The 13,146-nt window shown below is 38.9% G+C and overlaps 1 protein-coding gene across 1 annotated transcript in view; it reads right to left on the bottom strand.

Annotated features, from left to right (window-relative positions):
* The window catches only part of LOC308553631 (disintegrin and metalloproteinase domain-containing protein 5-like), an 80,068-nt gene that overhangs the window by 22,162 nt on the left and 44,760 nt on the right, over positions 1–13,146 (bottom strand). The window contains exon 17 of the mRNA XM_081129654.1: positions 8,210–8,408. Coding sequence (XP_080985780.1) covers positions 8,210–8,408 — 199 coding nt within the window. The remainder of the gene's footprint in view (positions 1–8,209; positions 8,409–13,146) is intronic.

The raw sequence follows: 13,146 nt of genomic DNA, 5'->3' as shown, positions 1-13,146 counted from the left end.
TGTCATCTAATTCTCCTGGGCCCTGAGAGATTTATGCATATATGGTATCAACTTTCCTATTTGGCCAGCTTCAAACTGATTTCACCATGAAACCCAAATGAACAATGAAAGACAGTGACCAGAAGTTTGGGACATTTTAGGGCAGACTCTTGACACCCTTATAGCAACAGTGAAGTCACTGGGGTTCCCGGAACCCTGAGGGTGCAAGTTCCTTAATGGACAACGCCAACAGCTGGTCACATCAGGAACTGGAATGACCTGCTATGGGTGAGAATGTTCTTGGAAGAGATTCTGAGAAAGTAGTGGGATCAAGAAGATACATTTTTCATTTGGTAGGGCCAAGTAAAGGTCAGTAACTAGGGCGGGGGGGGGGGGCAGTGTTTGTTTGGGAAGTTCTTTTTTTTGTTTTGTTTCCTACGTGGCTGCAATTATCTCTAGAAAGAAGACATTTATTTGTGTACTTTTATATATTTGTTCACCTTACTTGTTAATCCCTTGTATTTTGTAACTCACAGTGCTTTCCCATCACATTTTATTACCAGGGAAGGACTGTGATGAAGGTAGACAGGCATGTATGTTTCTGTTTATGGGTGAGGAAACCCAGTCTCCTGCACTTGGTGACGTTGATCTCAGTGCTCAAGAATATTACAAGCAGCTACTCCTAAGTTTGACTGTTTAGGGGTTATCAGCAGTTAAAGTGTAGAGTACAATCAAATGAAAGTATCATTTTAATCACCTGTGATTGAATATATGAGACAGGGAGAGGAAAATGTAAGCTAATTCCATGAAATGTGTCCAGGTAAAGACACTCCAAGCACCACCTATAACTGCAGTGTCTAATGGAGTTTAGGAATATCAAAATACAATAAAACAGGCCCTGGCTGGGGGGCAAAAGGTCTGGTAAATACATCTTCCAGAGTAAAATAGAAACAGGTTACAGCCAATGCATGCTTGGATGTCCAGGCTGAAGCTGTGAGGCTAAGTAGCATTGTTGGTGTGAATGTAAATTGGGGCAGCTACTATGGAAAACAGTATAGAGGTTCAACAAAAAGTTAAAAATACGAGTAAATAAATCCGGCCATCCCACATACGGCTCTATATTCAAAGGAACTGAAGTCAGGATCTCAAAGAAATATCTGTACTCCCACATTCATTGCAGCCTTAAAAATATGTAAACAACATAAGTGTCCATCAACAGATAAATGTAAAAGGAAATGTGTGTGTATGTGTGTGTATGTGTGTATGTGTGTATGTGAATATTATTCAGCCATGAAAAGAAGGAATGCCTGCCACTGGACACAACCTGGATGAATCTCGAAGGCAGAATGGTAAGTAAAATAAGTCAGACAGAGAAAGACAAATATTATATAACATCACTTATATGTGGAATCTGAAAAAACACCACCACCAAACTCAGAGAAACAGAGAGTAGTATGGTAATTATCAGAGGCACTAGGTAGTGGAAATAGGGAGATATGGCCAAAGGGTAAAAACTTCCAGTTATTGTCTTTACAAGTTCTGGGGATATAATGTATAGCATAGTGGTTATAGCTAATAAAATTGTATTATACACTTGAAAGTTGCTAAGAGAGCAAATCAAAGTTCTCACCACAAAAAAGAAATGGTAATTACATGACAGGATGGAACTGTTAGCTAATCCTGCGGTGGCAATCATTTAGCAATGTGTAAATGTATCAAATCAACATGTTGTAAACGTTAAATTTAAACAGTATTATATGTCAATTAGATCTCAATAATGTTGGGTGGCGGGGGGGGAGGGGAGCTATTGCAGAGGGAGAAAGACACCAGCAACATTACAGTGAACGAAGTCTTGGACTCTCCCCTCTCACAAATGCATTGATTCAACAATAATTCATGGATAAATTCCCTCTGTGGTGAATCCTAAACTAAATAACAGTCTCCTTTACTCCGAGAGAATACAAAACCAGACTCACTAAAGCCAGTAGGGAGATTCAGGGCAACTTCTCAATAGAGACTCACCCTTGTCACAGTGCCTTTCAAGCAGGAAGAGACCATCTACCTCCCAGTTTCACCCAGGAGAAGGAAGGGATTTGTGTCCATGCCCAGGACCCACACATTTCCAAAGAACTGGAATCTATCTTGCCAGTTCTTGGAGCTTTGATGGGTCTGGACAGTCTAGCTACCCAGGAGACAACAAAGGTGACAGCTTAGGCTAGTAGACACAATAATACCCCTCCAGATCACCACATAAGTGAGTGCATGAATAATCCCAGATCTCACTTTTTGCATTGGAAGGAAAAGAGCTGATCCATTTTTCCAAAGCTCCTAGTACCAAACAGAAGTCACAGAGCTTACAATATATTAATTATATTGAAAAATGGACTAAAGGGGTTCAACATCAGACTAGACCCACCAGAAAAAAAAAATCAGTGGACTCTCAGAGAAGTCATTAGAAATTAGTTAGTAAGAGCAAGGAAGATAAAAGAATGCAAAGGAGTAAAGCTTAATAAACTTATGGGACACAACCAAAAGGACTAATATGCATTACTGTAGTCCCAGAAGAAAAATAGAGAGGAAAAGATCAGAAAGCATATTCAAAGAAATAATGGCTAAAAAGTGCCCAAATTGGAGGGAAGAAATGGACATCCAGATCCACTAAGACCAAAGAAATTCACATAAGTTGAACCCAAAGAAATCCATGGGAAGACACATCATAATCTGTGAAAATTCAAAGACAAAAAGAGAATTTCAAAAGTAGAAAAAAAGGGAGTCGCCACATACAAGAGACCCCCTATAACACTATGAATGAATTTTTCAGCAGAAACCTCCAGGCCAGAAGATGGTGGGATAATTCCAAGCTGAAAGGAAAAAAATCTGTCAACAAAGAATATTTTACTGGGCAAAACTACCTTTCAAAAATTAAGGGAAGAGAAACAAGATGGCGGCACAGGAAACAGCTGCACCCGTCACCTCCCGCAACCACATCAAAATCACAACTAAAATACAGAACCACCATCACTCAGAGCCTCCTGAAATCCAGCTGAAGGGAAGCCCCGCAACCAGGGAACTGAAGAAGCACCGAGACCAGCAGGAAGGGGCAGAGAGGAGGGCGGGCTGGGGCTGAATCCCGGAGACACGGTTTAAACCCCGGAGGGAATCTTGGTGGTGGGGGTTTCCCAGAAGAGTGAGGGGGCACCTGGTGGTCAGACTCGACCACGCTGGATTTCAACCCTACCACCTCCACAAGTGACACTCAAGGGATGCACGTGGTGAACACCAAAGCTCCACTGAAGTAAATCCTGCTCCATAGGGGTGTCTCCAGCACAGCAGCTCTTTGGCTGTAGTTGCAGCTGGTCCTCACAGCTGATTGGCCTGGGGGTCAATTCTTCCCAGTGATGTCAACAGCAACCAAGGCTCAACTACAACGGGACAGTGCACACAGCCCACACAGGGGAGCACCTAGAAGGCCCAGCTCAAGTGACTGGGGAGGCTGAGCCTCTGGACCCTACAGAACATCTACTACACAAAGCCACCTACAAATTTCAGGAGACATAGCAGCTCTACCTAATAGATGTAAACAAACACTCGGAAGCAGCCAAAACGTGGAGGCAAAGAAACGTCACAAAGGAAAGAACAGAAGAAATCTTTAGAAGAGGAATTAAATGAAATAGATCCAAGCAAGCTAACAGATACAGAGTTCAGAATTTTGTTTATAAGGATGTTTAAGCAGACTATTAGGGAAATAACTGAGAAAATCGATAACATAATAAAGTACCAATTTGAAATGAAGGCTACAGGAACTGAAATGAAGAATAATTTACATGGAATCAACAGTAGAGTAGAGGATGCTGAGAATCAATTCTGCAGCTTGGATCATGAGGAAACAAAAAACACCCAACCAGAAGAGCAAAATGAACAAAGAATCCAGAAATATGAAAATAGGTAAGGAGCCTCTGGGACAACTTCAAGAGGCCCAACATTCGTGTTATTGGGGTGCCAGAAGGCGAAGAAACAGACCAAGAAATTGAAAACCTATTTGAAAAAATAAAGACAGAAAACTTCCCCTACCTGGGGAAAGAAATCAACTTACAAGTCCAGGAAGCACAGAGGGTCCCAAACAAGAGGAACCCAAAGAGGCCCACAGCAAGACACATCATCATTCAAATGCCAAAGGTTAAAGACAAAGAGAGAATCTTAAAAGCAGCAAGAGAAAAGCAATTAGTTAGCTACAAGGGAGCACCCATACAACTGTCAGCTGATTTCTCAACAGAAACTTTGCAGGCCAGAGGGAGTGGCAAGAAATATTCAAAGTGATGAAAGACAAGGAACTACGACCAAGATTGCTCTACCCAGCAAAGCTATCATTTAGAACTGAAGGTCAGACAAAGAGCTTCACAGACAAGGAAAAGCTAAAGGAGTTCATCACCACCAGACCAGCACTACAGGGAAAGTTGAAGGATCTTCTTTAAGAAGCTAGTGAACAAAAGAATCTGACCAACTAAATAGATCCAGAGACATTTACACAGGCAACAGATGATCATATTTCAGAGGAAAGAGAGAAGGGGAGTGGAGGGTGGGAAGAGATTAACCAAAGAAGTTATATGCATATATGCATAACCCATGGACACAGTTAATAATGGGGTGAAGGCCAGGGGAGGGGACAGGAGTGAAGTGGAGGGGGTCAATGGGTGGGGGGGAAGGGGACATCTGTAATACTCTCAACAATAAAGATAAATTTTAAAAAAACTTAAGGCAAGACAAAATCAAAAGCTAACCAGTAGACCTCCCTTATACAAAATGCTCAAGTGAGTGACATCGGCATCGTAGGGCCTAAGATATCCCTCCTTTTTGTCCCCTCCTCAACTTTCAAAATCACAGTCCACATATATTTATTATGGATTTGGTCTGTTTTATATGTTCAAGGAAGAACAAAAGGTGGGAAAAAATCATTTCCCAGCTTTGAGGAATTAAAGATTTAGGTGTAAACACACAAAACATGATGTTAAAAGAGTAAAACACTACTAGCTGGAATAATAATGCAATGAAGCTTTCAAAAATTTTTAGGTGGATTGTTTTTAAAAATCTTGAAGAGAGATTCCAAATATCAAGTGAATTGGGTTTTTCATCTGTTTTTCCAAATTTCTTACTGTATTAAAATACACAGTACAAAGTTACCATTTTAAGTGTACAACTCGGTGGTATTAAATACATTCATATTATTGTGTGGCCATCACTACTATCCATCTCCATAACTTTTTTCATCTTGTAAAACTGAAACTCTATACCTATTTAACAACTTTCCATTCCTCCCTCCTCCAAGCCACTTGCAACCACCATCCTACATTCTGTATCTATGATTTTGACTATGCTAAGTAACCTCCTATCAGTGGAATCATACAGTATTTGTCTTCTTGTGACTAGCTTACTTCACTAAGTGTAATGTCCTCAAGGTTCATCCATGTTGTAGCATATTGCAAAATTTCCACCTCTTAAGGCTGAGATTATATATATATCTATATATCCTTTTGCTTTATCCATTTATCTGTCAGTGCACCCTTGGGTTGCTTCCAAGTTTTAGCTATTGTGAATAATGCTGCTATAAACATAGGAGTACAAATATGTCTTACAGACATTACTTTTCAGTTCTTTTGGATATAAACCCAGAAGTGGAATTGCTGGGTCATATGCTAATTTTATTTTAAATTTTCTAAAGGACCTCCATAGTATTTTCAACAGTGAATGTATCATTTCATATTGCCACCAACAGGGCACAAGGGTTCCCATATCCTAATATCCTCACCAACATTGTTGTTTTCTGTTTGTTTTGTTGTTGTTTTTATAGTAGCTGCCATAATGCATGTGAGGTAATATTTTACTGTAGTTTTGATTTTCATTTCCTTAATTATTAATAATGTTGAACTTCTTTTCATGTGCTTATTGGCCATTTGTATATTTTCTTTGGGAAAATGTCTATTTAAGTCTTTGCTCACTTTTTGAGCTATTTGGTTTTTGTTGTTGAGTTTTAGGAGTTTTCTATATATTCTGAATATGAATTTCTAATCAGATATATGATACGCAAGTATTTTCTCCCAATGGAAGTACAAAGCAGCCAGAAAGCAATTAATGAGACGGCATTAGTAAGCCCTTACATTTCCGGCCAGATAATTTTTGTTGTAAGGAATGTTCTTTGCATTGTAGAATGTTTAGTAGCATCCCTGATTTCTACCCTATAGAGACCAGTATCAGTCTCACCCCAGTTATAAAAAACAAAACTATCTGCAGGCATTGCATTCAGTAGGCAAAGGCCAAGAATGCTGCTAAGTATTCTACAATGCACAGGACAAACCCCCTCACCCCCACCTTTGACAACAAAGAAATGTCTCTGCCTAAAATGTCAATAATTCAGAGGTTGTTGAGCTAGTACTCACATGCTTTTAGGAGCCATACAACTCATTTTGGTGACAGATCCCACTACTAATGTGTGTGACTTTACAACTAATGAAATTTTCTACCTCCTGGAAAACAAACATCACCACAAACTAAACACCACCAAAACTTTAACATCACTTATATATCTAAAATAGGGAGTTTCTTTATGTGCAGAAATAACACTGAAGGGCATGCTGTAACAGCTGGACTTTTAAAAATACTAAATTTGGCAAGGAGCTTAGAAAAGGGTGGTACATTTCCACTTGAGGTATTTTTACTGATCTAATTTTTAAAAAGACGTAATGCTTAAATTCAACGTCCTTTACCATATATGTCTCTACTTTAAATATCATCGCTTCATGCAGAAGCTGTCTTTAAATGTTATGCCATAAGCAAATTTTGTCCAGAAACCAATAATTTGGTGGAACATGATGATTTGTATTAGGTCTGTAGAATAAGCTTTTTATTGGTTGCTGCCTATAAACCATATATGATTTTTCTGTTGGAAAGCTAATGCCCACTTCATAATTACATGAAACCCTCCTCAAGACAATTCTAGTAACAGATGTCTATGACAGGCCTCCATAGATGACCTAGTCAAAGAATTATAATTTGGATTGAAACACTGATGACTGAGGATAAATTTTCAACAGCAGCCTTTCGCCTCCAAGCTCTACAGGAAGCCACAAAAAAGGAATTGTTTTCCAAAAATGAGTACAAGTGTTGACTGGCAGCCAGTCCCAGACTTATCTTGTCCTAGATGCATTAATACAAGTGATCACTTGGACTGGCCAGACATTAATTAGAAAATAAGAAATTCCTCCAAAAAGAAAGTTGTACTATTTTAGGAGATGATTATTGTACTTATTCACATACAGTTTCTCACAGAGGGCTTTGAAATCACTGCTAATACTAAACAAACAGTAAATAAGATAAATTACCTGGGGAACACCTAGCTGACACCCCGCTATCATCTAACACTAAAAATATCTGGCGAGCACTCAGGTTTATTTTCCTAGTTTTATGTGGAGATACATTGAATGTGGAGTACACATTTATGTTTCTCCTGATTTTAATGGTAATTTGATTTTTTCTCAATTATGTTTTAAATACTGTTCTAATGTAGCCACTGTCTTGACACGTGGCAAACTACGATTCTATAGAGAAGCAGGACAAAAGTATAATTATTACCAAAACCTCTCTCTCATCTCCTCTGGCATTCGTATTGATCTAGACAATACTTAGGATTTTCTCTTCTCACGTGGTGAAGGAAGGCCTAAGGAAGGATTAAGAATAAAAGATGTCTCTCTCTCAAAGAATCTAACCTGCATATGTGCAGGAAAATGTATAGTATTTCAATGAAGCTAATAATTCACACATTTATAGGAAACTATCAAACTGGACTAGACAAGCTGAAGCCCTCGCTTTTCAGCAAGCCCCTTTGAAAAGACCAAGTCTTGAAAGAGACACAATCAGTAATAGCCCTGCTTTGTTCTAGACAAAACCTTGTTTTACTTAAGTCTAAACTAAACCCCACCACCTCAAATTCTATATACCGTTCTGAGAAGCTGCATTTCTACTTGAGGGTTCTTCCATGTACAAATAAGAATTCCATATAAATTCACAGAGGGTGGGGGGTGTTTGTTTTACAGAATCAAGGAAGTCTTATTTCCCTTAACAGTAATATACCCTAGACAAGACTTCACTTATTAACAAATAACATCTACATTTTTGTTCTATAGAATTGAATAACAGAGCTTGCAGAATTTAGGAACTAAGAAGAAAATATGGTCATTACCTCCTCCAATTAAATTTTTACACTGTTCATCAAAAGTCTGACAATGCCCTTCATAACAGAAGGATTCATTTGCATTACAAGGTGATCCATTGCGTTTAAAAGTGTTAGGCACACAGTGTGAGTCAACTCCATTACAAAATTCAACAAAATCACATTCTTCATCAGTTGATTCCCTACAAAGTGTAGCAGGTGGTTTTATCTAGAAGGAAAAAGAAACATAAGAAAGGATTACATGTCAATGATACTCAAGTTTTCTCTCTCTTCAGGCTTTGATTTTCCATCTAAGTTGCTAAGATCAATGAGGACATTCTTCTAGTTAACTACTTAAGCACAGCATAGAAACTTAGGTGATTGAATTTATTGTGCCTAAATGAGTGGATAATGCTTCTGAAAGGTGTGATAAACACAAAGATAATCAGACTACCATAATTGTAAAAAAGAAAGTAGAGATAAGGAATTAATATAAAAATTACTTTCAATCCATATGGCTATGCTCACATATGCAGCCTTTGGTTTCTCCATATGCCAGATATCAGCAACCATTTATAAAACAAAAAATAGACACCATAAACATTTAGAACAAAGTTTGTAGATTTTAAAAGAAGAAAATTTAAGGACACACAGAAAATTTATTTCACATACCACACTGCAAACAACTGTAAAAAGAAATAACTTCTCCAATTATATACCTCTGAACTCTTCAGTGCTTACTCTTTAGCTGATAGCTTCCAGGGTTCGCTTTCTGTATATCTGCTTTTGCCAAGAAACATAGAACTATCATCACAGCAAATCCTTTCTTCAATTCAAGCCCCATTTTCTAAAGCTAACATCACTACCCTACGCAAACTAAGTCAAATTTGTTCTAGCTTTCCAAGGTCCTAGAGGCCCAACTTATATAACATTCACACATATCCTCTCCCCCAGAACAGGTTTTCTGTATACTTTTTCTCATGTTTTCAACGTGTACTTGCTACCTTGTACAAATTTTCCAAGTGATGGATCAGATGACAAAACTCAATACTTTATTGAGAACATTCAAATAAAAACCAGTGGTCAAAATTCTTGGTAAAGGGAAATATATATAATGGGAAAGTATTAACTTGTTTCTTGAGAACATGCATTCTTTTACAAATATGTATAAATTACAATCTTAATGTCATTCTAATTTCTTTTGCTATTAAGACAATTTATTACAGCAGTCTAAATATCACAGAAAATATGAGGGGAAAGTACAGAGATTTCCCATATAACCCCTGCTCCACACATGCAAAGCTTGCACCATTATCAATCTCTCTCACTAGAGATGTTACCAAGGACATGATGACCTTGGTTCTTGTCTTGTTGAAGGAAAGATTTCAATCAAGAGACAAAGTGTAGCAAAGTAAGAAAGAATGTATTGGCTGCAGCAAAAATATACTTAGGTCAGTGAAACAAGGAAGAACATAGGGAAAACAACAGGAGAGCCTAGGCTGGGCTGCTTTGGCTCACTGAGAAGTCAGAGAGAGAAGGGGGTATTGGAGACAGGTTCAGGGGGTAAGCCTGAGACAAGTTGTCACTGCCCATTGCTCACTTGGTTGCAAGCCTTGTGGGATCCCCTCAGAGGGAAGAAGGGGGAAAGAGATGGTGCTGCTGTGCTCCCTAGTGGGGAGCATGAGCTGGGTCCTTTGTCCTGAGCGTATTTATCTCTTTCTTGCCGGTGAAATTCTTAAGGGAGGTCTCAGGGGATTGTCTCAATAAATAAGCGGAATATTCATCAGCTTTCCAGGTGTGCTCTTTCAAGGTTGTAGTCTCCACTAATTGGTCAGTGCCAAGGCAGGTGGTCATTAGTCAATGTATCTGCTCCTGAGGCAGCCATGGCATCCCTTGTCTAGTTTTGCTGCTTTTCTGGGCTTGGAGCTGAAACACAACTGCGGTCTAGATATTATCCTTAGGGAGGAAAAGGTCAGGGGTCTCTAAGCCGCATCACTAGCTATATGTAAAGTCAGGGGGTCCAAACCAAATGACCCACAATATGCTAAGGGAGGAGAGGTTACTCTGGGGGTAGGATCCTTATTTTCCCAGTTTTGCCCTTTGCTAGGCATCCAGGGCTTTTTGCCCTGGTGAGTTTCTGTCCCTGGACCATCATCGTTGCTCTGCTCATGTCTGCCTATCTACGTATATAACAGAGGGACATATTTGTTATAAATGATGAACCCATATTAATGCATTGAATAGGGCAAGAAGAACAATTTCACTTTACCCACATGACCTCTCCCCTCCCCCAAGGTGGCAGAGCTCAATATCAACAGAGACCCACTTGGCCCATGATTTCTCTAACAGTGGCAGACACACTGCCAAAGAGGCCCATTATTGTCATGTCCCACCCAGAACACTCAGGAAGTTGGCACAGTGGGCACTCTGGGGACAACCAGAAGTAGGGAAAAGGAACGAGGGCTCACAGACACTAGTGTGTAGATTACAACCACCAAACATATAGTCTATTAACTTGCCCATGATTCCACCATACCCACAGTCATGAACCAATAAAATCCCCTCACCTGAGGACACCCACAAGTAGCCAACAAACACCACCAGCACTCCAAACACATACCCTAGAGTTGGTGGCCCATCTCCCCAGCCACCAACAGTGTGTGCACATGGACCACAAACAGGGTGCACAATCCTGCACACAACATATGGATATCAGCAGCTGGCTTGACTCTACTGAAATAGGAGAAGTTAGGCAACCTTAAACACTTCAGGGCGCTGCCTTAGGGAAAGTAAATGGGAGGCTCTCTGCATCTGGACTGGCCTTGCAGGCACACAATCCTAAATTTACTCCCAGTGAGGGAATAAGAGAAGTAGAGCAAGCATACCCACAGAAGATATCTGAGACCCCTCAAAACTATCTGGGCTGACTTGGTGACTGGTTTCTTAATCATCTTAATCTTCTTAATAATCTTAAGCAAAGTTGGATATGAGAACAGATGGATAAATAAATAAAAATCAGAAAAACAATACATGAATAAAATGAGAAGTTTAACAAAGAGATAAATGATTTTTTTAAAAGAACCAAACAGAAATTCTGTATTTGAACAATAAAATGACTAAACTGAAAAATTCCATATAAAAAGCTTCAAAAGCAGAAGAAACAATAGACTTGCATACAATCATTATAAATTATCCATTCAGAGAAACAAAAATTAAAAAGAAGAAAACCTATAAGTATTTGTGGGACACCATAAGAAGAAACAACATATGCATTATGGGATTCCCAGAGGAAGCAGAGAAAGAAAAAAGAGCAGAAAGCTTATTTAAGGAAATAATGACAGAAATATTCCCAAATCTGGGGAGAAAAATGTACATAAAGCCAAAAGAATTCTACATAAATTAAACATAGAGGGGTCTTCAAAAGACACATTACTAATAAATTTTCAAGAGTATTATGCTAAGTGAAATAAGCCATTCAGAGAAGGACAAGTATCATCAGATCGCACTCATATGTGGAATCTAGTGAACAAAATAAGCTGATGAACAAAATAGATCCAGAGACACCGAAGCATGGAACAGACTGAGGAATCTCAGAGGGAAGGCAGGGGTGGGGGAGTGTGGGAGAGATTAATCAAAAACTTATATGCATATATGCATAACCCATGGACACAGACAACAGTGTAAAGATTTTTTTTAAAAATTTAGCTTACTTTTTGGCTAGCTTACCCCATTAGAATGAAAGTTCCCAGAGGCTAAAGATTCTGAATCTGTTCTTTTTATAGCTATAATTCCAGCATCTAAAACACAGCCCAGCAAAAGAAAAAACTCAAACTGCTGAACAAATGAGTGAACTTGGAGACCATCTCTGGTTCAAACCCCTAATTTTGTAGATGAAATATCTGAGTTCTCCTTGGCTGAGGCAGAGCCAGATGTGCAAGTCTTTTATGCCAGCATTCTGCTTCCATGCTTTAGTAGAAAGTCTAGCAACTTCAACACCACACTTAATGCTGTTGACATACAAAAGAATGAAGCCCATGAGAAACTGGGTTCTTGCATCCTTGCATTTGCATCATGCTGACTTTTAATGTGCTTCTAATTGCTTTCCTATCACGTTGTAAATACCTATCTTCAACTATTAAATAAACTATGCTCTTCCATATTTAATTGCAAAACAATATACATAATTTTCCACTTATATAAGGTACATAGAGTACTCAAATTCATGGAAACAGAAAGTAGGATGGTGGTGGCCAGAGGCTGGGAAGAGGGTGAATTGGGAGTTATTTTTAATGAATACAGAGCTTCAATTTTGCAAGATGGCAAAGTTCAGGAAATGGAAGGTGGTGATGGCTGCACAATGATGTAACTATATTTAACACTATGGGACTGTACATTTGCCATCTTGAGAAAAAAGAACAGAGTGGGAGGGATCACACTACCAGACTTCAAACTATATTACAAAGCCACTGTAATCAAAATGGCCTGGTATTGGTACAACAACAGGCATATAGATCAATGGAACAGTACAGAGACCCCAGAAATAAACCCACGCCATTATGGTCAGTTAATATTTGACAAAGGAGGCAAGAGTATCCAATGGAGTAAGGACAGTCTCTTCAATAAGTGTTGCTGGGAAAACTGGACAGATACATGCAAAAGAATGAAACTAGACCACCAACTTTCACCATACACAAAAATAAACTCAAAATGGATAAAAGACTTAAATGTAAGTCACGAAACCATAAAAATCCTGGAAGAAAACATAGGCAGTGAAGTCACAGACATCCCACGGAGTGGAATTTTCACTGATACAACTCCTAGGGCAAGAGAAACAAAGGAAAAAATAAACATATGGGACTACATCAAACTAAAAAGCTTCTGCAGAGCAAAAGAAAACAGCCTCAAAATACAAAGGAACCCCACAATCTGGGAAAACATATTTGCCAAGGATGATTCTGATAAGGGGC

The sequence above is a fragment of the Miniopterus schreibersii genome, assembly GCF_964146895.1.
Source record: "Miniopterus schreibersii genome assembly, chromosome: 2".
In the NCBI taxonomy this organism is placed as follows: Eukaryota; Metazoa; Chordata; class Mammalia; order Chiroptera; family Miniopteridae; genus Miniopterus; species Miniopterus schreibersii.
Note: the sequence above shows the minus strand (reverse complement) of the source record. Positions and strands in the feature narration are given on the sequence as shown.